We start from the raw sequence: 25,577 nt of genomic DNA, 5'->3' as shown, positions 1-25,577 counted from the left end.
GTGCCCGATTGTACCCTCAAGTAAGAGAACTCTACCCCAAGACAGTGGAAGACTATGGTACAGAGGCTATGGCACTACCTAAGACTAGAGAAAAGGGGTTTGATTTTCCAATGCCCTTCTAGAAGAGCTACTTACCATAGCTAAAGAGTCTTTTCTACCCTTACCAAGAGGAAAGTAGCCACTGAACAAATACAGTGCAGTAGTTAACCCCTTGAGTGAAGAAGATTGTTTGGTAATCTCAGTGTTGTAAGGTGTTTGAGGACAGAGGAGAATGTGGAAAGAATAGGCCAGACTATTAGGTGAATGTGTAGGCAAAGGAAAAATGAGCCATATCCAGAGAGAGAGAGGGATCCATGTAGTACTTTCTGGCTAGTCAAAGGACCTAATAACTCTCTAGCAGTGATATCTCAAAGAGTGGCTGGTGCCTTGGCCAACCTGTTATCATACCAGTGTGCTGGAGCTTTAAGTGGCTTTCCTCATGTTCCAACATTTTGGCCCTCTTTTGACCAGTCACTCACTCGGTGGCATTGATGAGCAGCAATGCCACCGTAATTGCATGTACAATATAAACAAGCAAAACAGTACTGTTTCCTTGCAGCGTTGCCAGCTAGCAGTAGAAAGTCGTGAGTGGGCAGTGCTCAACTCAATCACTCTGACAGCCTGCTTTATTCCAGGCAAAAAGAACACTGTGAAGCTGATCAGGAGGACGCAGATTGTTGGGTTAGAAGGGTCTGCATCCTCAGATAGCAAATCGGATCCTGACTTTATGGGGTTCTCTGACAGTTGATCTGTTTGCGACATCTCTAAATTGGGAGCTTTCGATATACTGCTCACCGATGCCAACCTCAAAAGCATTATTAGAGGAAGCCTTCCAACCCCTTGTAATAGCCTCAACATCTATTGTTTTCCACCATTCTGCCTCATCAGGAGTGTCTTGAACTGAGTCTGGTCCACTCCCAATCTCAATATGACTATAGTAGCCCTGAAATGGCCACAAGTAAAATGATACCCGGACCTTCTATTTCTGATAGATTCTGAAAGAATTTCCTCCGCTCCCTGACCTGTTGTGCCAACCACATATCCAGATATTCCACAGTTCGGGGGAATCTCTATGGCTTCATGCTTGGTGGTCATCCAGCATTTCCTCTCAGTTAAAGGGTATTTGCTCGAGGTTGCACAAAGTCCTCAACTTCCGTGTATCAAGCCAAGTAGACTGTCTTCTGTGGTATCATGCGATGGGTGTGCCTCTTCTTGGAGCCTATAATTTGTTTATAGCAGATTTTTTTACTTCATTTCTGGAGGTGCCCATGGCAAAAGTATTGCTCTGCAGTGAGCTAGGTCTGTCCTCTGATAAAGGTGAGACCACTACCCTGGGACCTCACTAAGGTCTTACGTTCCCTTAAGAAAGCATCTTATGAGCATCAGACAGGGACCGTACCCTCATAACGGTTTTCTTGCTCCTTTTTCCTTGAGTTTTTAACCAAAAACGAGAATCCATCAGGTCTCAATTCCAGGTTTTATACATTTCAGGTCGTGAGTCAGAGAGAGGTAACCGACGACCTTGATCAGCTGCTTTTGTGTCCTTTGAGGGCAATGAGGTATTTTCTTAGATATACACAAGCAACTCAACTTCACCTGCAGTACTTCTCTGTCAGCACCGGAAGAGTTAAGAAGATGTCAAAGAATACTGTACGATCTCCTTTTGCCTGAGGAAGTTATCAACTGTACCCTTTTGCCACCCTCTTCTTCTGCTCCAGGTAGAGCTTGGGTTAGAGCTTATGATATCAGGTGTAAGCACGACCCTGGCATTTCGTAAGAATCTTTCTGTGACGCAGGTACTCCAGGCTGGCATCTAGAAACTTGCGGGAATCAACCCACAGGTCCCTAGAGACCTTTTCACTAGGACCTGTGGTGGCTGCACAACAGGTGGTATAGCTACCTCTGCTCCTCTCACAGGGCCAAGCATCGGATCGAGGATGGAGGTTACAAGTTAAACTGGGATGAAGTGAAGATTGACTGGCTCTTTCCTTTCCTTTTCATCATCTCCTGTTTTGGGGCACAGCATGGAAAACTCTGGAATCCGTTCGCATGTAGGTAAACCCCACTTTACTTGTATCCTGTCTTTTACTGTATATGTTATAGAAGTGTCATTCCCCATCATCCTTACAGGGGGGAGTGTGTTGTAACTAGGTAAACCCAGATTTTCTGCTCTGCATCCTTTATTGCACAGGCTGTGGACCTACTGGTATTGCTAAAGCTCTGTTTATTAGGTGTAACCGTGTCAGAAATACTAACTCTACACCATTTACAAGGGTTTGAATTTATGGTATTCCAGGATAAGTATCTAGCCAGTTGAAATAGAGCTTCCTCCTACCTATGATTAGTCTCCTATGTAAAGAACAAAGGATTGTATTTGTGTAGGAACAAATGGCAAATTTTGAATATTATGGGTATTTTTCCTAACCATACAAACCTGAGTCCATTACTTGAACTTTCCTGCCATCACCTACACCCTAGAAGTCCCGACGGTAATCAAAGTAACTTCTCAGTGAGCAAGTATGGAAGCCCTAGATGGTAACTACCTGTTAACACCTCCTTATAAAAGTTTTAACTGCTGAGTATTTCAGCTTTACTGATATCTCTCCCACGTAAAGGATTCAAGTTTGTGTGGTAAGAAAAAATACAAACTATCTGAAAAATTTGCCATGTTTCATACAATAATCAGAATTTAAAATTTACAAAGTTCAATTGACAGAGACACTAGCAAATGTTGAAAATCTACAAATAATTGCTGTTCCTCTTTGTGATAGAGCCAGACCCCTATTTCCTTATATGATTAGAAAATTAGTGAAAAAATGTATAAATGATATCTATAGCTACACAACTCTAAATACAGGAAAATATTCACAGTCATATAACACCAAATACAAAACATGACCTTGATAGAAAAGATAAATTCCTCGTACAAGGGCTAAAAATCCACCTACTGCATTTGATAGTATCAGTCTCAAATTAATATCTCCTCTTATATAATTAATGATGAGCTGTGTTTAGTATTACAGTATATTACATGGTTCTTTTTTATATTATTTATTAAAGTGATTTCACAATTATGTAAGAGGTTAACCGAGAAGATGTAAACTTATTGAGTTATATAAGACCAAAGGTACCTTATTATTAGAGTAGTCAATTTTGTTAAAATAATACTTCTATAGAGTGGTTGCTGAAAATTAGCTTAATGTTTCAGTGTTTAGTTATTACTTAGATATGAATCTTAAAGGATTCTTTTATTCCATGACTAAAATTTGTATTTCTTTCCAGAGAGAGAATTTAAAAGTGGCGCAGCAGTATTTCCAGCTTGTTGGTGGAAGTGCTTCTGAATGTGACACCATTCCTGGACGTCAATGTATGGCATCATGCTTTTTCCTTCTCAAACAATTTGACGATGTTATGCTGTATCTCAACTCCATCAAGTCTTACTTTTACAATGATGATACCTTTAACTTTAATTACGCACAAGTAGGTATTTTCAATAGATTAACTTCTTTTTATATGCATTGGACTGGGACTTGTTAGTTGTTTTGTAAATAGTTTGTTCACTCCAGTTTGCAATCCCTATTGTTAAGTCCAATCAAGCATGAATTAAAGTTATTTCACAAGTGAAAATTCCTGACTACATTAATATTTTAAAAATTATCTAAAATGAATTTCACCTGTTACGTGCTGTTTATTTTTGAATTTGTTTAAAAAAAAACAATCATTTATGTTGATCTACAAGTTTTGTCCATATGAATCCTGTGTACATCATTCTATGCAGTCATACTTTGAAGTCCGTGTGGGTTAGGTAACAGATACCACCGTGAAAAGGAAACATTTTGTAAAAATATGTATTAGCAACGTAAGACAACTCATCACCACCCTCACTAACTCACCGCTGCTTTAGCACGATCGACTAACAACCTAAACAACTCATTACATTGTTTTAATGTACAGGTAGTTCACTCTGTGTACTGTAGTTTACACAGTATTTCAGTTAGGCCTTTGTCTTTGCAGTTCAGAGATCTGTAAAATATTTAAATAGTTTTAAGTATAGTATTTGTGATTAGAACTGCTGTGCGCAGCCCGATGTTTTCAAACTGCCCGTGCTTCTTTGCACCCGGCCTTCGTTCCATTTTCCTCACTGTACAATGCAATAATGAAAAACAAACAAATATACATGACAGCTTTATAATAGACACACGTAAACTATTCTGTGACAATAACCCTTTACATAGAAATTCTAATAATAAAAATGATTTAAAGAGGTTCATACATACAGTATGTTTAAGTAATATTTGATATGTAATATGCATGATGAAACATAAAAATTTGCTTTTCAGTTATAAGAAAAGATTTTTTTTTCTCTCTCTCTCTCTCTCTCTCTCTCTCTCTCTCTCTCTCTCTCTCTCTCTCTCTCTCTCTCTCTCTCTCTCTCGCTGAAAAAGGTAAATATTTTGAAATACAGTTATTGTTACAGTATTTAGTTATTGTATACTTGAATTATTTTCTATTAGAAAAATTGTTATTTCAATGAAGAAAAATAAGGATATTTGATTTATATAGAATTTACAATAATTGGTAACATCCTTATATGTGAAGAAAAAATTTACACTTTTTTTTAAAAGAAAGCTTTTTAGGATTATCATAACATGATGATATGAAATGTTTTCATTTATAGTATGAAAAAGGACTTTTGGTGGATTAAATTGCTGTGTGGGTCTCCAAGGACTTTGCTGTTTAAGGCTAGACCTGAGAATCCAATATGACCTGATTACGATAGATATATTGTTCCCCTGCACTAGGGCCGGTGTATTGATATGCAGGGCACAGACTTACTGAATACAGGGAAGACCTGCAAGTTCAGGCTTATTTAAACTTGCCACAGCACCTCTGAAGGTACACGTCGTCTGCCACGAGTGACGTCATACACAGCATTAAAGAAAGGAACTATCATTTCAGTTCTTGCTAATGCACCTCCTTCACCAACAGGCCCTAAAACCTCCATTTAGTTATTGTCACCATCAAGAGAATGTGTGTATACAAGTCGGTGTGCTTTCAAGCATTATTACGTACCCATGTTCAGTTTAATTCTTCCCGTTGGGTATTTAACTTGAGAGTTTGATTCATGATAATGCTGTCAATATGATGCTGGCACCCCTCTATAGTGTTTTTTTCACCTTTTGTCGATTCACCAGTTCAGCTGGTGTTGCTGTTCATGCATGTTTTCTTTGTCTGTTATGTCCCTCATAGTTTTCCAAGCAAGCCTTTCCCTGTCACTCATGGATTCTCCTAATTCATGTTTTGTTTTATCCTTTTTTTTAGTTATTAGATTCATGCTTGGTTGTATATTACTGTTATGTTCATGAAAGGCTTGCTTCTTGATGCCATTTTGTGGCTCTTCATCTAAGTGTACACATTGTAGTTGCAGTATTATTAAAAGGGGACGTTACTTTTCTCTTGTAAGTTATTTATCAGTATATCCTGGGTAAGTCTAGTCAGTGACTAGATTAGTTACATCCAGACTGTCACATGGTTCCTAAATGATATTGTAGTAATCCATATTTAGGGAGGAGCTGGGCATTTAGCATACCTAACTTATAGTTTATCCCTCCAAATTCATGGTTACTGGAGGGAAAGTTGAGGTGGAGAAATATTTCTTACGTGATGTTATTTAGTTGAGGGTGGATGTGCTTGCCTTCCTACATTTGAGTGTGTCTTGAGATATAGGTGACTGGATATGGGAGAATTAGATAAAATCACATGTTATGTAAATTCTTCCTATTTTAAGACAGATAGTCGTGCCTGCCCTATTACAGTGGGGGTTAATGTAAGATAGTCTGACTGGTTAATCAGCCTTCTTTGTGTTTATCTTTCCATACTCATCTGCATGAGTATTGGAAGGAGTATAGAGAGTTAGGTAGCCCCATATGTCTTTTGGCCACATGTTATGTATTTCATCATATTTTAAGACAGGATAGGCTTTCACACCCTCCTACAGGATGTTGATGTAAGGAAGTCTGACTTGGTAGTCTGCCTTTCTTTGTTTTATCCTTCCACGTTCATATGATATGGGTGTTCGAATGAGTCTGGATGATTAGATAGCCTTGTATGTTATATTCTACTTAGGTTAAGTCTGGACAGAATCGGCATTATCACATTGTACGTAATTCTGCCTGTTTTAAGCCTGGTTAGGCTTACTTATGGAGGACCTTTATCCGATGGTTTGGTAATCCATGTTACGTAAGGGGTCTACGGATTGTCACCAATGATGCGGTGTATTTTCTTGGTATAAAGTGTGTTTTTATGTAATTTATTTCTATCACAGATGAACAAAATTAGGCCTAACAGCATTTAAGTAAGATGTGATAACCCAGCTAACCCTAGTTGGAGTCAGAAGTGTTGTCGTATGCATGGTGATTGTTCTGCTCTTTTGGGCAGGGCTTGGGACTCTTAGAGATGGTCCTTTTGTTTGTTCTTGGTTAATGCTGCTCAGAATTTGGATATTGAGGCAAAATATTGTAAAGCAAAGGCTGTTTTCCACCTTTCTGGGTGGGCGAAAGGATTTTCTAAGAAAGCAAGGACTTCACAGGTCTAAGTGGTATTGATATTCTATCTGAAATTCAGTAGTTAGGAGTTTTGGAAATGGGGGCCCTAGTGGGCTGGGCCCCTATCCAGGTTGTTTACTTTAGATCTGAGGATGACCTAGACCCTACAGAGGAGGAAGCTCTACTGTTGGGGCTTGCAGAGGATCCCATAGCTTGTTTGGAGAAATATCCATCAGGAGATACCTTGATGCTCATGCCTCTGCCTGGGTTGAATCCAGATCAGGGTTCCACTATGCAGGGTACCGTTCCATGTGGACTGGGTATGCCTGCGCTCCCGGTAGATGGCTCTCTCATAGCTAGAATAGTAGAGGCTTTCATGTGCTCTCTCTATAGTCAGCCCACTTCTGGTGCAGTCTGGCCTGGTACTGATGACTTGTCTTCTGACCCTTGTATACTACTGCCAAGGTATATGGTTTTGGCTAGGCCTTTGGAGTTCCAGCTTCTAAAGTAGGCTCCTATGGGATTCCTTTCTTCCAGCCCTTTGGATTCGACTTTTGCTGGTCCTTTGGGTTACCACCTTCCAAGGGATTTTCTAGTGGGGCTGCTTTCGTCCATTACTGCAGATCCGGCTATGACTGGACCTTATGGGGTTCAGGTTTTAATGAATGCTTGAAGGGGGTCTATTCTTTCCGGTTTTAGGGTTTCGGCTGTTGCTGGGCCTTCAGGCTCCCAACTTCCAATTGAAAAGATGAATGAAGAAGGTTCTCGAAAGCTCATCGTATATTAATCTTTGATATATTTTACCAAAATATTAATGTGGATTTGCTTCCCTGTTTTTTTACTCAGGCTATTATAGATTATTTATGATTATTATTATTACTATAAGAAGCCATACTGCAACCCTAGTTATAAAATCAGATTACTATAAAGCCAAGAGCTCCAGTAGGGAAAGTAGCCTGGTATGGAATTAAATTGGGAAATGAAGAAAAAGTTTTAAAGAAAAAATAAACAAAACCAATTAAGAATAACAAAAAAGGGAAATGAGTAAATGTCCGTTAAAATATGAAATATGTTGTGTCAACCGGCATCAAATTAGAATTTCTTATGTTCGATCGATTAATGAGGTTTGATAAAAAGATCATCTTTTTATTTAGTTTACAACACAGACCCATAATTTAATAAGTTTTCAACCCCCTGTTTCTGACAGTTATACTTGAACTACACAAAAAAGGAAGTTATGCCATATGTATAACTCAAAAATCCATTAAGGCACTTACATCATGGCAGCCATCCAACTAGCTGAAAATCTTTTGTTTTGATTATGAGAGAATGATCTGCGTAAGAAGCTAGATGGCTATTGCAAATATGTTTATATTAAAAAAAAAGAAATAAGATATTACAATATCCTATGTATTTACAAGAAAATTAAAAGAAAAATTTTAACCTTGTAGGTTGATTTACAGATACTAACGAACAAAAAAATATGATTGCTTGCCTTGAATTTCCACCTGTTTTTCCTTAGTGAGTCAAAATAATTACTTTATCTTCCTAATTCTAATGTATTTTTTGCATATTTTTTGTTCCATAGGCTAAGGCAGCGCTTGGAGACTACAGAGAAGCAGAGGAAGTTTTTCTTCTTATTCAAAGTGAAATGATCAAAAGTGATTATGTCTTTCTTTCTTGGCTGGCTCGATGCTGTAAGTAATAAAGATATTATTTTTGTTCCACCTCAAACCAGTTCACTCACATGCACAGAGGTACCTCACTTTATGATTTTATTAATTTTGAGAGCTCACTCGCAATCCAAAATACCCATAAACCAAAGCAATTTTTCTCAAGAAGTAAAGTATGCATTCCTCATGTCAATAAACACACATATACACTAGTTATTAAAGGTTTGTCTTATAATTTAGAGAATAAATTATAATCAATAATATCAGAAATAAATACAAATTAATAAATCACAACAAAGTGTTCTGTAGAAATATACTGATAAATGAACTCACTTTACCTTGGAGAAAAGTCATGACTGGCATGTGGATGAGGAGATTAGTGCTTAAAGGGAGAATTTCCCTTCATGAGAGCTTCTGGTAAAATATCAAGAGTTTTCTCTCTTGAACTGCGTTCACCATCACTGAATCACTTAATTTATGCTTTTTGGACAATATGTCCCCTTTTTAATATTCTTACATTCAACTATCACCAGACCTTATCTCTAGATTACTGCTTTTGTGTTTTCTTTAAAATTGTATTGAAATGTGACTTTGCGTTGTCGGTAAATAGAGTCAATGCTCGTCTTGCCAAAGCCTTATCTGTGTGACGTGTTTCTACAAAATGTTGCAGTTTCCCACGTTCCTAACATCACTCTAATTTCACTCTGTCCTCCTCCTTCCCAGATGAAATCTTTGTAACCTCATGTTACTGCTTTTTATGTAACTAATAGCTCCTCAGTTGTCAGCTGCTCGCTATGCTCATCTAGAAGATTGCTGATGTCATCCTTGTCCACCTGCAACCTTTCCCAAGTACACAATTTCATCTTCAACTGCCTCTTGGATAAATTTGAATACCTAAGAATCACGTTCAGCAATGCAATCAACCACAGTTTTTTTTTGAGGTAGCTGATGATGTAGAAATGTTCTTTCTAAAACTTTCGTAGGGTAAGATTGGTCATTTCGGTGACCTCGAAGCATCGCTGGAACATCGCCTTTGTGGAAAGCTTCTTGAAATCTAAGATTACCTACTGATCCATGGGTTCGGGTATTGGATTGGTGTTGGGCGGCAGGAACTTTATTCAAATTAATTTTTACTCCTCCATTAAGCTGTCTTCAATGGCTAGATGATGAGCAGGAGCATTGACCTTAAGCAACAAGGCTTAGAGTGGAAGGTTCTTGTCCATGAAGTACTTTTTTACATCAGGACCATAAATCTCTTTGACCCATCAGCAAATTAAATGCGAGTTACCCAAGCCTTAATTTTTGACTTCCTTGTAACGTTCCGTTGCTTCTTTTGCACCTTGCACTTTTTAAGGCTCGTAGATTCTCAGGATGATGCATCAGGAGAGGTTTGATTTTGATATCCCCACTGGCAATAGCACAAAACAGCAGGGTTAGATAATCTTTCATGGGCTTGTGACCAGGAATTACCTTTTCTTCTGTAGTAATGAAGGTCCACGTGGTGTCTTTTTCTAGAAATGACTGATCTCGGCAAAGTTGAACGCTTGGTGCGTCATGTAAATTCTACAGTGAATGCCTCTGTTGTGTTTGCATCAGAACTCACTGCCTCACCATGTCATACAACAGTATGAATACCAGTTCTTAGCTTGAAATTCTCAAACCATCCATGGTTTGCTTTGAATGTTTTTTTTCTTTATCTGCTAACGTACCTGGTTCTTTTATAATAAAGGCAGCATACAATACCTTTTCTTTTTCACAAGTAACTTTCTCAGTAATTTCATCTCCTGCTAACTGCGGATTGATCCAGATGAGAAGCGCGGATTGATCCAGATGAGAAGCAAGTTTTTTATGTTATCAAGAAAACGTGGTCACTGTTTTGTTAATGTTAGCACCCCTTTCAAAACATTTCTTCACTTTTCTTCAGAATGTTCAAATCATAGATATTGTATGATCGTAAATTTTTGCCAGGTCTGCTACAGTCATACCTTGATCATGCTTCTCGATAAATTCTCTTTTCACCTTTGTGATGTTTATCTGCTTACCATCTTTCTTAATCATCTTAGGGGCCATTGTCCAGATTCTGTACCGCCGGTGAATAATGGCGATCCCAATTCTATAAAGAACATGCAGTCACAACTCTACAAAGAATACTTTCATAAACACTTGCACAATAACTACCGTATAGGTGATGCTGGTACGTGTGGTGCTTGGAGAGTGAAAGAGTTAACATCTGAGCAAGAGGAGCATGTGAATTAAAGCTTAAAAATCAAGTAAATACTGTGTCAGTGGTGAATAGGTACTGCGTGACTGCTTTCTCAGCATCGCTTGGTGGTCTCATCAGTACTTGTCCACAAAAATTGTGCATACAGAGGGGAATTATTGCTTGCAGACTGTTACAAGGCTCTTAAACTAGTTTGAATTTTTAATGCTCGTATACTAATTTGCTCATATTCAGTTACTCGTAAACCAAGGTACTACTGTACATTAAATAAATGGTCTTGAAATATCGCAGACACTGCAGCATGTAGTCTAACAAACAAAGGACGAGTATTGGCAGGTCTACCCTTGCTCATTTTCTTGTTATTTAGGGAATAAGTGTTAACTCCTGGACAGTTAATTTGCTTCCACTCGTTGTTTACTCATATTGGTTTTGTATTTATGAGTTTTGGTAATTCTTGGCTATTGTACTTTGACTAACACTGCTATTTGTAATTATTATTATTATTATTATTACTAGCTAAGCTACAACCCTAGTTGGAAAAGCGGGATGCTATAAGCCTTAGGGCTCTGACAGGGAAAAATAGCCCAGTAAAGGAAGGATATAGAAAAATAAAACAAGAGAAGATTGGTAATAACTTTATAGTAGATCTGTCATATATTAACTATGAAGAGAGACTTATGTCAGCCTATGCAACATGAGAACATTTGCAAGTTTGAATTTCTGAAGTACCACCGATTTAACTCCTGGATTAGGAAGATAATTTTTCCCCCTTTTCATGTTTATTATGTTCAATTTATCATGCATTGTTATAACGCTACGCTTGGATTGACTACCTATACCTTATGTGGGGCCATGGTTAAAATCTACAAAGATTGCCAAGATACGGAAGGGTGACACTTGCAGACAACTAAGGCTTGTAAAAAGTTGGCCGCCATCTTTCCAAAACAAGTTGGAAGCTTGTCGCTGTGTACTTTTAGCTTATTTTTATTTCATCTTCAACAGTCACACATTAACAGCCATTCATGAAATAATTTTCCGACCTAACAAAGCCAACAGCGCTTCAGTCAGGATAAAGTACTTGCTCGAACCTGTATCTTTGAGAAAGATCGAAACAAAGTTATCCTCTGTACATATATTTAATTTTTCCTATGTATATGTATACTACTACTATTATCATATTGAATATTTGTATTTTCTAATTTTATAAATATAGTTTTGTTTAGTTTTCTTTTTTACCCTTTCATTGTTATTGTGTGACAGAGAGACCAATATAAGGTCATATAAAATGGCTTAGTGTTGACTTTATTTATATTCAATATCCTAGAATTAGTGACATAAAGTCGGAATTGACATAAACTGAACCGACATGAAGGGGTATTACTGTTTAGGCTACATTACTTTCATTCATGAAAATAATTACTGTCAAGAAGGATAAGAATTTTAACTGCTAGATCCTATTTAATATGTTGATGAAAAGAGTTATGTTTCCGAGTGTCAGACCATTCTTCATTGCTTTGTTAACGTTTTGCAGATATAATGAACAGCAAACCAAGACTAGCGTGGGAACTTTATCTGAAAATGGAAACCTCAGCAGAAGCTTTTAGTTTGTTGCAACTCATTGCCAATGACTGCTATAAGATGGGTCAATTTTACTATGCAGCCATGGCTTTTGATGTCCTTGAAAGGTTGGATCCAAATCCAGAGTATTGGGAAGGAAAGCGTGGGGCTTGTGTTGGAATGTTCCAAATGATCATTGCTGGAAAGGAACCCAAGTAAGTTTTTTGTATTTTACTACTAAATAATGCTTTCTTATCTTCAAGAAATTATTACAAATCTTTATGGTTTCTATTTTTGGAAAAAGATGCAATGGTAAATTGCTTATCCCCTTTTTCTTTATCCACACTATACCCTTAACATCATAATTTTCAATGTAATAAGTTATGTTAGTACCTAATTTTAATATTTACTGAAGTACTCCAGTTTGTGAAATGATTTCATTCTGTTGACTCATTCCTTCCTATTTTTCTTGATTCACTATTTTCAACTAAGTTAATATGCTAAACTACTCTTCCCTCATGCATCAACCAAATGGAGGCTAATAAAATCTGAATATTTTCTGTTTATTTTTGTGTTGAAATAATTGTATTATTCATATTAAAATATTATAATAGTTAGAAAACTCTTTGTCTAGCTTAGCCATGATAGAAATTGTATTGTAGTTTAGCATTGCATATGAAATTTTAAATATTTAACTTAGCCGGTGAATATATAATAGCTGCTGCTCCAGCGGCTCGACAGAAAACACACACAAAAACTCGCGAGCGATCGCTATGAAGGTTGCGGGTGTGCCCACCAGCGCCAACTATCGGCCAGATACCGCATATACATGTAAACAGACCCAATTTTTTCTCTGTCGGCCTTAACGACAAGACGTATCAATACTCGCTGTATAACCTGGAGTTTTCTCAACATATTTGGTGAAGTACTTCCTTTTGGTTTGAGCTTTTGCAGTGCAGGTGTTTTATCTTCAACTTAAATCTTGAACTCGTTTTTGGATAGATTTAATTTTTGATGACTTGGGATTTTCTTTGACTTTTAAATGGCCGACCCTTCCCTTAGTACGGAAGTGTGTTTTAGGCTTTTAGCAATTATCTTATCACGTTATAAATTAATTATAGATTTTCCTCTATATATTTTATATCTCAACCGCCTTTATTAGGCCTCTTCGATTAGCTTTCCATTTATAATAAACATCAAGATAAATTTTAATGATTTGTTTATATGCGACCTTTCCTGAGAGTAGGCGGTCCTAACTTGGAAACCGAAGTTAAACAACGTTGAGCCCTTTCAATCGTAAATAACTTTTACAGAGCAAATGATTTAAAACTTATTAAATGAATATTTTTTAGTAGATATTTTATGAAAGATTTTCTTTGAATATTCTTCGTACTGTTTCAAAGATGAACTAACGTTTAGTTTATTTATGCTACGCAGTTTGCGCTCTATCGTTACGATAGAGAGAGAGAGTATCACGGTTTCACTTTGCAGAAAGAGTAAATCGATTCTGACGTTTTGTTCATTCTTCTTTCAAAGCTTAAATGTTTTAAATACTATTTTAAAGGAACTTTTTAATTGAAAAACCTTTCAGTTTTTTCCTTTGGTCAAATAACCTGTTTATTGACGAAAGGTAAGTGGGCTCTTCTCTTCGGTGCGAAATCAAGAGAGAGAGAGAGAGAGAGAGATAGAGACGGAGAGAGAGAGAGGAGAGAGAACGTTCCGATCTTTATTCTCGTCCCAAGCGAGTAACGTTGTTCTCGAGTCAGTTTTTTACTCTCGTCCCTAGTCTCTGTACGGGGAGAAAGGATAAAACGTTTTTAGTTTTTATTCTCGTCCCAAGGCACTGTACGGTGAGAGATTGAAAACGTAGTTTTGAATGAACTAGTGTTTAGTCTCCTTCCCAGCCACTGATCTTTTTATCTTAAAATATGTTTACTGTTTTTTGCTTGTATTAATGTGCTTACATTATACGACTGATTTCGCAATTATAACCTTTTGATGAGGGTAGAATTGCGTGCTTCAGGTAGAAATCAGTTTTATTCATACCTAATGTGAATTGTTAAAAAATTCGATTTCAGTGAAATAAGTGCAAAACAGAAAATCGTAGTGATAAAGTGATAATTGCGCAAAGTGTTATCAGTGTTGCGACCGAGGGTTCGTCTGTTCGTGCCTGTCGTTCGCCTAGTCCGAGACCTCTTGCAAGCTCCCAAGCCCAGGGGAGAAGTAATGTCGTACGACTTATGGGTTCGAGAGGACTTGATCAGCGAACAGACGTTCCCTCTATGGTTTCAGGCGTGTCTCATCAACACCGCCCCTACCATAAGACGAGCGAGACGATTTTCTCCTCGTCATCCGAAGGCTTTTCGCATAAGAAACCATGGAACAAGGTTTCGAGGCCCTTTAAGCGAAAGTCAGTCCTTTCAGGACAGGTCCAGCGTCCTGGTTTTAACTATTAGGACAGCTCTGACCCTATGCAGTCATCGGAAGACTGCTCGCCGCCTAAACAAAAGCGTAACACAGGCTCCGAGAGTCATTTTGTAGGCAAGGTTTTGAGGTCACAGACGTTACCCTCGTCTCTTACCGCAACCATTCCCGTTGATCCTAAATGGGTTGTACGGCAAGACATGCAGAATAAGCTTGCCTCTCTTATGGAGGACTATTCTGCCGAGCAGGTTCACGATGATCCTCGCCGCTTAGCTGATCGAGATCCTGGCCGTCAGCCGCCCAAACGAACCTTTGCTCGTCCTGTTGACGTTGACGTTACAAAGTCACGTCAGTCACGTTTTGTAGAGCCTCACTCGATGCAGTCCAGTGTTGACTTTCAGCCGCTTGTGGACGTTCAGCCGCTGCCGCATGCTCTTGTTGACGTTCAGGACGTTCGCCAACCAGCGAAGTTGACTTGTTTTGACGTTGAGCGTCAAGCACCGCAGTCAAGAGTTGTTTTGACTGCTCAGTCTAGGCAGTCAAGGCAGTCTCGAGTTGACGTCGAGCGTCCTCCCGCACCTGTTGGTTGTTGCTGGTCAGTCCTTTAAGCAGTTACATGACATAGCGTCCTTGACTGCTACTGTTGCTCCTTTGCGTGTGGACTCTGCTTGTCAAGCATTGCCACCACGGCAGGTCTCTCCCTTGCTTGAGACTCGGCTATTGTCGGACAAGGTTCCTTCAGATGAGGAAGTTGCTGTTCCCCCTCCTACTGATATTCCCTTGAGGACTCTGTCAGACGGAGAGGAGCCTAAAGCTGCTCAGCCCTCTATGGACTTTAAATAAATCATGCTGATTTTTAAGGATCTTTGTCCGGATCTTTTTGTAACTGCTGCTCCTCGTTCGCCTAAACGTCAGAGTTTACACTAGGCCTAGCTACTTCGAAGCCGTTGTTTTATAAGCTAGTGCTCTCTCGCTCTTCTAAGAGAGCTTTACGTTTGCTAGGCGACTGGTTTTTCACCAGGAGGAGTTTGGGGGAGACAGCCTTTGCTTTCCCTACTTTTAAGCTGGCTTATAGAGCGAGAGTCTGATATGACACGGGAGAAGTTCTTGGCTTGGGAGTTCCTGCCTCTGCCCAGATAGACTTCTCAAACCTCATAGACTCTCCCTGGCGCCTGGCCATGAGACGCTCCAAGATTTTATGGTCGACTTCAGAGCTAGACCATCTCCTGTTAGGAGTTTTTTTTCGAGCGTTTGAAGTTTTGCTGTACAATTATGTCATGCATAAACAAGGCTTTCAGGGATGGCTCCAATGATCTGACAGCCACGTTCTCTGCAGGAACAAGTCCCTCAGGGATGGCTCCAATGATCTGGCAGCCATGTTCACTGCAGGAGTACGTAAGAGGCAAGTGCGCTCAATGTGTTCATTGTCAAGACAAACTTCACGATGAAGTCTACCAGGCTGTCTTGACAGCATTAATGGAAGGCGACTGGATGGTCTCTCGACCTTCAGGAGGCATACTTCCACATTCCTATACACCCGGATTCCCAACCGTTTCTGAGGTTTGTTTACAGGAATGTGGGGTACCAGTTTCGAGCCCTGTGCTTTGGCCTCAGTCCTGCTCCTCTCGTGTTTACGAGGCTCTTGAGGAATGTGGCAAAATCCCTCCATCTATCGGGGATCCGAGCCTCCCTGTACTTGGACGACTGGCTTCTCAAAGCATCGTCCAGTCTTCGCTGTCTGCAGGATCTACATTGGACGTTGAGTCTGGCCAGGGAGTTGGGACTTTTGGTCAACCTAAAAGTCCCAACTGATCCCATCCCAGATTATTCTATATTTGGGGATGGAGATTCGCAGTCCAGTTTTTTTTTCGGGCTTTTCCGTCTGCCACCGAATAGAACAAGCCCTGCTCGAAGTCCAACCAATGCTGAAAAGAAAACGTTTGTTCAGTCAGGAGTTGGAACAGTCTCGTAGGGACTCTCTCATCCCTGGAGCAGTTTGTCTCACTAGGGAGACTACACCTTCTGCCTCTCCGGTTCCATCTAGCCTCTCACTGGAACTAGGACAAGACGTTAGAGACGGTATCATTCCCAGTCTCCGAACCAGTAAAGGCATGCCTGAAATGGTGGGACAGCAATATCAGTCTGAGAGAGGGACTATCCCTAGCAGTCAAGAACCCAAACCACGTGTTGTTCTCAGACGCATCGGATTTGGGTTGGGGTGCGACCCTAGACGGTCGGGAATGCTCGGGTCTGTGGACCTCAAGTTAGAAGAGCATGCACATCAACGGCAAGGAGCTATTAGCAGTCCACTTGGCCTTGATGATATTCGAAAGCTTCTTCGAAACTAAGTGGTAGAGGTCAACTCAGACAACACCACAGCTTTGGCGTACATCTCCAAGCAAGGAGGCACACACTCCTTCACGCTGCTCGAGATCGCAAGGGACCTTCTCTTATGGTCAAGAAATCGAGGCATCTCCCTGTTGACGAGATTCATCCAGGGGGACTTGAACGTCTTGGCAGACTGTCTCAGTCGGAGGGGTCAGGTGATACCCACGGAATGGACCCTCCACAAGGACGTGGGCAAGAGTCTTTGGGCTACTTGGGGTCAACCCACCATAGACCTCTTTGCCTCCTCGTTGACCAAAAGGTTACCAATCTATTGGTCTCCAGTCCTAGATACAGAAGCAATACACATAGACGCGTTTCTACTGGATTGGTCTCTTCTGGACTTATATGCATTCCCACCATTCAAGATAGTCAACAAGGTACTGCAGAAGTTCGCCTCTCACGAAGGGACAAGGTTGACGTTGGTTGCTACCCTCTGGCCCGCGAGAGAGTGGTTCACCGAGGTACTTCAATGGCTGGTAGACTTTCCAAGAAGTCTTCCTCTAAGGGTAGATCTGTTACGTCAGCCCCACGGAAAGAATGTCCATCAAAGCCTCCCCGCTCTTCGTCTGACTTCCTTCAAACTATCGAAAGACTCTCAAGAGCTCGAGGCTTTTCGAAGGAGGCAGCCAGTGCGATTGCAAGAGCGAGGAGAGCTTCTACCATTAGAGTATACCAGTCGAAGTGGGAAGTCTTTCGAGACTGGTACAAGTCAGCATCTGTGTCCTCGTCCAGTACCTCTGTAGCCCAAATCGCAGATTTTCTTTTACATCTGAGAAAGGTTCGCTCCCTTTCAGCTCCCACGATTAAGGGCTACAGGAGCATGTTGGCTTCGGTCTTTCGACATAGAGGCTTAGATCTTTCCAACAATAAAGATCTCCAAGATCTCCTTAAGTCTTTCGAGACCTCTAAGGAACGTCGTTTGGCAACTCCTGGATGGAACTTAGACGTGGTCCTAAGGTTCCTCATGTCAGACAGGTTTGAGCCATTACATTCAGCCTCCCTGAAGGATCTCACCCTCAAGACACTTTTCCTAGTGTGCTTGGCTTTGGCTAAAAGGGTCAGTGAACTTCATGCCTTCAGTAAGAACATCGGCTTTTCTACAGAAAAAGCCACTTGTTCACTTCAACTTGGTTTCCTGGCCAAAAATGAACTGCCTTCTCGTCCTTGGCTTAAATCTTTTGATATTCCTTGCTTATCAGAGATCGTAGGCAACGAACTGGAAAGAGTATTATGTCCTGTTAGAGCTCTTAAGTTCTATTTAGCTCGTACTAAGTCATTACGAGGTAAATCTGAGGCATTATGGTGCTCAGTTAAGAAACCATCATTGCCTATGTCAAAGAATGCTTTGTCATATTTTATCAGATTTTTAATACGAGAAGCTCATTCTCACTTTAATGAGAAAGACCGATGTTTGCTTAAGGTTAAGACGCACGAAGTTAGAGCTATAGCAACCTCCGTGGCCTTCAAGCAAAATAAATCTCTGCAAAGTATTATGGACGCGACTTTTTGGAGAAGCAAGTCAGTGTTCGCGTCATTTTACTTAAAAGATGTCCAGACTCTTTACGAGGACTGCTACACACTGGGTCCATTCGTTGCAGCGAGTGCAGTAGTGGGTGAGGGTTCTACCACTACATTACCCTAATTCCAATATCCTTTTTAATCTGTCTCTTGAAATGTTTTTAATATTGTTTTTTGGGTTGTACGGAAGGCTAAGAAGCCTTTCGCATCCTGGTTGATTTGGCGGGTGGTCAAAGTCATTTCTTGAGAGCGCCCAGATTAGGGGTTTGATGAGGTCCTGTTGTATGGGTTGCAGCCCTTAATACTTCAGCTCCTGGGAATCTTTCAGCATCCTAAGAGGATCGCTGGGCTTCGTGAGGAAGACAGACTAATAAGGCAGAGTAATCGTCTAAGTCAACTTCCTCACCAGGTACTTTTATATATTTGGGTTTTGTTATGATATAACTGTCAAAAACTCTAAGCATATACGCTGTAAACTTAATTAACTCTGGTCTCTACCCACCACCATGGGTGTGAATCAGCTATTATATATTCACCGGCTAAGTTAAATATTTAAAAATGATATTTTAATTATAAAATAAATTTTTGAATATACTTACCCGGTGAATATATAAATTAAAGGCCCCCCCCTTCCTCCCCGATAGAGACCCAGCGGGATGAGAAAAATTGGGTCTGTTTACATGTATATGCGGTATCTGGCCGATAGTTGGCGCTGGTGGGCACACCCGCAACCTTCATAGCGATCGCTCGCGAGTTTTTGTGTGTGTTTTCTGTCGAGCCGCTGGAGCAGCAGCTATTATATATTCACCGGGTAAGTATATTCAAAAATTTATTTTATAATTAAAATATCATTTTTCCACAGGCTTATGAATTTTGCCCGGTTTAACCACTCATTTGGATTTGTTAGTGCACATAACCTAGAGAGGACTTTATAAATGATTCTTTTAAGAAAATTAAAGTAGAAATAACTTTGGTATGATCTATATATCTGTAGTAATACTAAAGGGAAGGAACTATAAACACCTTGTGCTTAGATAATTATTTTTTATTTTTATTTCATAACTAAAATATGTTGGATTAAAAGAAATTTATAAGAACTTTTAGTCACTTCATTAGACTGATATTTGTCCTGAGGTTGACTTGCCTTTATGTTCATTTAATTCTGAAATTATGCACTGCTTTAGTGCAATTGGTCTGTTTGGTTTTATGAGGTATTTCACAGCTTCTTTTTAACAGCTTAAATGTTATATCCATGCTTAGTAACTCTTTTTGAGTCTATCAGTGAGCCACTGCTTTGATATTTGCAACTACATGGGTTATAGGCCAGTGCTGCTCAATAATTATTGTTATTATCATTATTATTATTATTATTATTATTATTATAGCAGTACCAGCTGAAATGGTTGAGTCCCTCATCAGGCTGGGAGGAGCGTAGAGAGGAAAGGTCCCCTTTTTTTAATTTTTTTTTTCATGCCAGCTACCCCCCAAAATTGGGGGAAGTGCCTTGGTATTATTATTATTATTATTATTATTATTATTATTATTATTATTATTATTACTAGCTAAGCTACAACCATAGTTGGAAAAGCAGGAGCCTTTAAGCTTAAGGGCTCCAATAAGGAAAAATAGAAAATTTTGTGCAATTGTAGAAAAACAGACTGAATAAGACTTTCAGGCTTGTTAGAGGTAGAGTCTAAGGGTCTCACGTCAGCAGGGCCCACAGAATTGGTGGGTATGCCCACGGAGTCTCGTAGAAAGTGCCTTCTTCCTCTAAGAATCGTATTTCTTCTCCCTGACTCTTTTTATCTTGGAAAAGGGAGAGAGATAAGGGGACACAGGACATTTGGTGGGATGAGGGTCCCTCTCATCTGGGGATTCAATGTTCTGACAAGATTGTAGTGATAGTTCTTTGGCTGATTTCTGTGGTGATGTCTCTGATTGAACTTGACCTTCTCTAAAACTGATAACGTGATCTCTTGGAGAAAGCCTATATTCATGTGTATATATCATGATCTTCATTCTAGGAACCTCAGGTTGTGGCTGCCCTTTCTTGACATGTAGAGGAGCAATACGGAACTCCAAAAGGTGTTTTACCACTTTAGGGAGGGACATATCTTTATAGTCCTTTATGAGAATGACTAGAAACTCTGTTGATGCTCCTTCTTTTTATTAATCACAACTCTTGGAAGAGGAGGAAAAGGGACTGGTCACTCACCCAATGGAACTGTTTGCTTCTTAGTCTTCCTCTCAAAGAGAACTTCAAGAGGCATATCTTCAAAATGCCTTCTCTTCTAACTGTAGACTATTCTATGAGGTGTGTTCCTGTGATGAAAGTTGGGCATAATGGAATGGCACATTCTCCTGGTCTCGTTCTCGCGGCTGAGGGTCTCACACCTGTGATTAAGGGTCACATGCTCGTGGCTGAGGGTCGCACTCTTGTGATTGAGGGTTGTGCTCTCTTGCATAAGAGCAGTTGGAGCAGCTCATGGTTGCGCTCTGGTTGGTCTCGTGAGTCTGAAGGCTTGGTGCTCACAACCAAAGCCTCACTTCCCTGATGTTCATGTTTACTTTGTAAACGGTGCTCTATTTCACTTTAAATACTTGTGAGAGAATTGTGATAAGATCTCTCAGGACCAAAACCTGGAGAAATACAGGAGCACTCTTTGTTGATTTAGCCAGAGTAGGACAATCAACTGGGCCATAGGCAGAGAAACTGCTTCCCAAACTCCCAAAGGAGTACTGTATGCAGAGAACTTGGAGACAAAGTCTTTGCCATAGGAGTCGAGGCTCAATGGTGGCAAAGAGAGCGATGGCGTAACAGAGATTGTTGATGGCACTTCTCATCCAACATTTTGAGAGCTTTGGCCTGAACAAGGTTAACAGCTGGGATATCCGAAACTGGAGATTAAGGATTATCTTCAGGCATGGGCCTCCCTGCCTCTATAGGGGAAGTTTAAAAATCAAAGTGTGAAAGGAGAAATCATGCTAAAAATTAAATAATGGGACAAAAGATATTTTCCATTAAAGGGTGATGCAGAAAAAAGGTAAGAGTACTGTTCCACAAAATTATAGCCTTTTTTTGAAGTGTCTCCTATTTCAAGCACATTTGCCTGGTAGGGCTTTCTAGCTTGGAATTGTATTCATGGGGACTACTAGTCACAGTGAGCCATGTACTTTCAGTTAGAGAAGACATTAGTATGCTTCATCCTCCTCTTCTTTTTAACTCCACATTCCTTCATTCATGGCAAATGAAAAAATCTTTTAAAAGTACAGTACTAGCATATGTTTCTCATGATTGATTGTGTAATTTTATGCTAATCGAGAAGTCGTGTTTCCTTTTTTAATATCGTACAAGCACCTTGCTTAAAAATATGGGTTTATTCTTTCTATTGGCAATTCCCCTAGCACCCTACAGACATACACAAACTTTTTGGGGAATTTAGCAAATCATTTTGTTAGTTCAGTACCAGTTGAGGTACAAACACATAAATCATATACAGTACTGTACTGTACTGTCGTCACTTCTCTTCTCGTAGACATACAAATCTCACAATGTTGTTTCCAAACTGAAAGAGGTGTGTTATTACCATGTTACTTCTATCTGTATTACAAAAGATTGTGAGTATGGAGACATTATATATTACAAAGGATGACTTATATGGAGTCATAGGGTAAAATAACTAGTTATAAAAAGATCAGTATAGATAACTCCAGGTTTGTATTAGATATGGAATTATCTTCAAATTTGTCATATTTATTCCCATTAGAAATTAAGGGTACATTATTATTAATGTCGCTATTTATTGCAAATGAACTACAGTATTATATTCTTAATGGCATTGCAGAGACTCCTTGGGAGATATACTTCAACTATTGCGCAACACTGCAAATCCTCAAGTTGAAGGAATTATCAGAGTCATCAAAAAGTGGGCAAAGGATAACCATATTCCAGTATAAAGTGTGTCTTACCATTGCCTTATGATGGAATATTGAAGCTTTAAAGCCTTTTAAAACCGTTTTATATTTTTAGTCTTATAATGCCAAAGATGTTTCTCCGAGCCTTAGAATATAATTGAAATAGAGGGGTATCCGTCCAGATTAAAACTTGTTGTATATATGCCCCAGATATTACAAAATGTATTTTTTTTTGTAGTATACTACTGTATTTGTATAATTGATTAATTGAAGGTCACCCTGGCCATTTTAGTATACTTTTGCAAATTTATATACAGTGCAATATATTTAAGCTAATTATTTGCAGTTCTACAGTATATTTTGAGTAGTCAAAAATTTCTGTGAATTCTTGTTTTGATTACTGTTTAACTTAGTGATGAGTTGCAGAGTTTCAATTGTTTCTTCTGTAACAGAGATAGTGAAGTTCAGTATGAATCAATCTAGTCATGATAAGAAAAATGTTATTACAGTATATTGATAATTTATTTTTATCATCAGATGTTTACTGGAAAATAGGTTTACAATGAAGTCATTTATTAGTATGGTATTTATATTAATTGTACTTTGGATTGTATAGGTTTTGCATGTACTCATATCAGCTTTACATGGAAAGGAGTGAGATTGAAATTGATGTTGATAATAAATTTAAACAAATCTCCAAGTAAAATCAGATTTAATTTCTAAGAAGAAATCTTGTCCAGCACTATGAGATTTGTAAGTATTTCATTAGTGGTTTACTGAAACTATGAACCATAATGATAACTATACTTAATAATGGATAATATTGTACAGTATTATGAATTTGATGTTAAGGCTAATCATCAACATGACAATCAACTAGTTTCTGGGGAAAAAGTGTTACCTGTTGATCTATGAACAGGAGCAGAAACTTAAGGGTATCTGTTTCACAGCAATAGGAATATTTCCATATTTTCATCCTTGGTTCCCAAAGATGCTTCTTTTTAACTCACACCATTTATGGGTTTTGTTCATTCTAAGCTTTATATATACTAGGTAGTTTTTCTTAGAAATCTTTTTTATATGTAGAATAAATTAGCTTTAGTGTATTTTATAGTTTATTTTCTTCCATTGTGTCACCTTTTGCTTCATATGAGAGGATTCTTAGTCCTTTCTTATTCACTTAAGCCATGGCATATGACCACTTTAAAGGTAAATCTACATGAATTGCATACTGTATATTTCCTTGTTTTTTGTTCTTCTGTTGAGAGGTTATGTCATATTCATTTTAGATATTCAAAAGGTCAGGATAGAATTTTTACAGCCCATATTTCAATGCCTAATGGAGGCAGTTTAAGAAGAATACTGACATGTCATGCTAATCTTAACTGCTCAGTGTTCTTTAATTTCTCATTTCCATATTTAATCTTACTGTAAGTTGAGCTTTCTACTTTTCTTAACTACTCCACTTGATACGAGGAAATGCACCATTTATTTGAATATTTTGTGGCTTTTAGCTGTACTTTTGATTTTGAATAACCACCTGTGGTTATGGTAGCCTATTGGAAACAATCTTGATTCTTGGTCTGAGTCATGAGTTTGGGCCATACTCAAGCCTGATAGAATCAAGTAGTCTGCAATCTCACTATCCTTGTGTTCTAGGGATGGGGGTTAGAGGGGCTTATAGTTCTACCTGCTGAATCATCAGCACCCATTATATGGCCCTCCCTGGATTTTGCTATGGTGGAGAGTGGGCTTTGGTGCTACTCATATATGTACAGGCCCAGTCTCTAGATTACTGTCATGTCCATTGCCTCTGTCCCTCACAAGTAGCCTTTTAACTTGTAATCTAGATATCTAGTCTGCTCTTAATATTGGTAGCATTGAGGAAAGTGCACTGTAATTTTGTGATACTACCATATGTCCCACCCCACTAACTTTATTTTTTAAAAATTAATGCATACTTTTTGTTTGCCCATGGTGTGCAACCAAAGATGAAAAAGATATTGCCCTGCTGATGAAGCTGAAATGGATATATACAAAGGAGTATAAAGTAACCTTGGATAAGTATACAATGACATTATTGTAGAGATCACAGAAACATGTTAAAATTAAACTCACTCTCAGAAAAAAACTTTATTTCTGAAATGTGAATCAGATACAATACAAAAATAGACTGGAACAATATTTTTAATAACCAATTGAAATTATCCCACAAGATGGATAAGATTTTGTTGATACTAATGAAATCGGAATATACGAGTGGATACCCTGTACTGTAGTTAAAACTTACAGTGAGCATTATGGACAGGTGACAAAACTATAAATATTAAAAGCCTATCTGTTTTTGTAACCATTGTTACTGATTAAATTTTTGTAAATGTTTAGAGGAATTAAAAAGACCACTGGGTATAGAAGAGGCACATTGTAATTGTTGGAATGCCTATTAAGAAGTGTAATCATGCCTGTAGTTTTTTAGTTTGTACTGGGTAATGACATAATTACATTGAAAATTTATTAGATGGCCATATCTCTGCCATCCATCACACAGCCAACCATTTTTTAAGCTCCAGAACTTTGGTAAATGTCTGATATCCTATCTTTGCTATAGTCAATTTCTTTTAGCGATGCAGATTTGCACCGACTCACAGCGGTGCCCTTTTTGCTCGGAAAAGTTTCCTGATCGCTGATTGGCTGGACGAGATAATTCTAACCAATCAGCGATCAGGAAAATTTTCGAGCTAAAAGGGCACCGCTGCGAGTCGGTGCAAATCTGCATCGCTAAAAGAAATGGACTATAGTGTAAAGCTTCCTTTTGTTTTTTCTTAGGAATTCAGTTAACATTAACCTTTGCAGATGTTTACTCTGTCTCTCCTTCTGGTCTTTATTTTTGGATCCAAGTGATTCAGATGTCAAAGCTGTTAAATTTGATTCAAGTTTCCAACAATCGTGAGATTATAGCCACACTACTATGGCAGGTTTCTGTTGTTTTGAAATTGTTCCCATTGCAAGATGGCCAGTTAATTGGTACAGTTAAACAACTGATAAATTATTTTTGTGCAATACTTTAAATCATTCACTACTTTACTTCTGAAATAGATCAGTTGATCTTTGAAGCTTAAAACATGTAATATTTTTCAAAATTTTGACAGAGTTGGAGTTTCAAGCAACGGGAGGGTTGTACGTTTTGGAAACTTAAACAAAAACCTAAACTAAACTTATACTGTACCTGGTAATTTAAACTATATCTATGCTTAACAATTTGTGTTGATGTTTTGTGACAAGTTTTCATGGCTATCT

General features: G+C 38.7%; 1 protein-coding gene across 1 annotated transcript in view; it reads left to right on the top strand.

The window, feature by feature from the left end:
• Ttc26 (tetratricopeptide repeat domain 26) overlaps positions 1 to 24,918 on the top strand; it is a 69,389-nt gene extending 44,471 nt beyond the window's left edge. Inside the window, exons 8-11 of the mRNA XM_068381555.1 lie at positions 3,322 to 3,519; positions 8,173 to 8,281; positions 12,010 to 12,250; positions 22,211 to 24,918. Of these exons, the coding sequence (XP_068237656.1) occupies positions 3,322 to 3,519; positions 8,173 to 8,281; positions 12,010 to 12,250; positions 22,211 to 22,322 (660 nt within the window). The 3' untranslated portion in view covers positions 22,323 to 24,918. The remainder of the gene's footprint in view (positions 1 to 3,321; positions 3,520 to 8,172; positions 8,282 to 12,009; positions 12,251 to 22,210) is intronic.
• Positions 24,919 to 25,577: the final 659 nt, after the last annotated feature.

Source organism: Palaemon carinicauda, chromosome 1, assembly GCF_036898095.1.
Source record: "Palaemon carinicauda isolate YSFRI2023 chromosome 1, ASM3689809v2, whole genome shotgun sequence".
Lineage (NCBI taxonomy): Eukaryota > Metazoa > Arthropoda > Malacostraca > Decapoda > Palaemonidae > Palaemon > Palaemon carinicauda.
The sequence above is the reverse complement of the archived record's forward strand: the minus strand, read 5'-3'. Positions and strand labels throughout refer to the sequence as shown.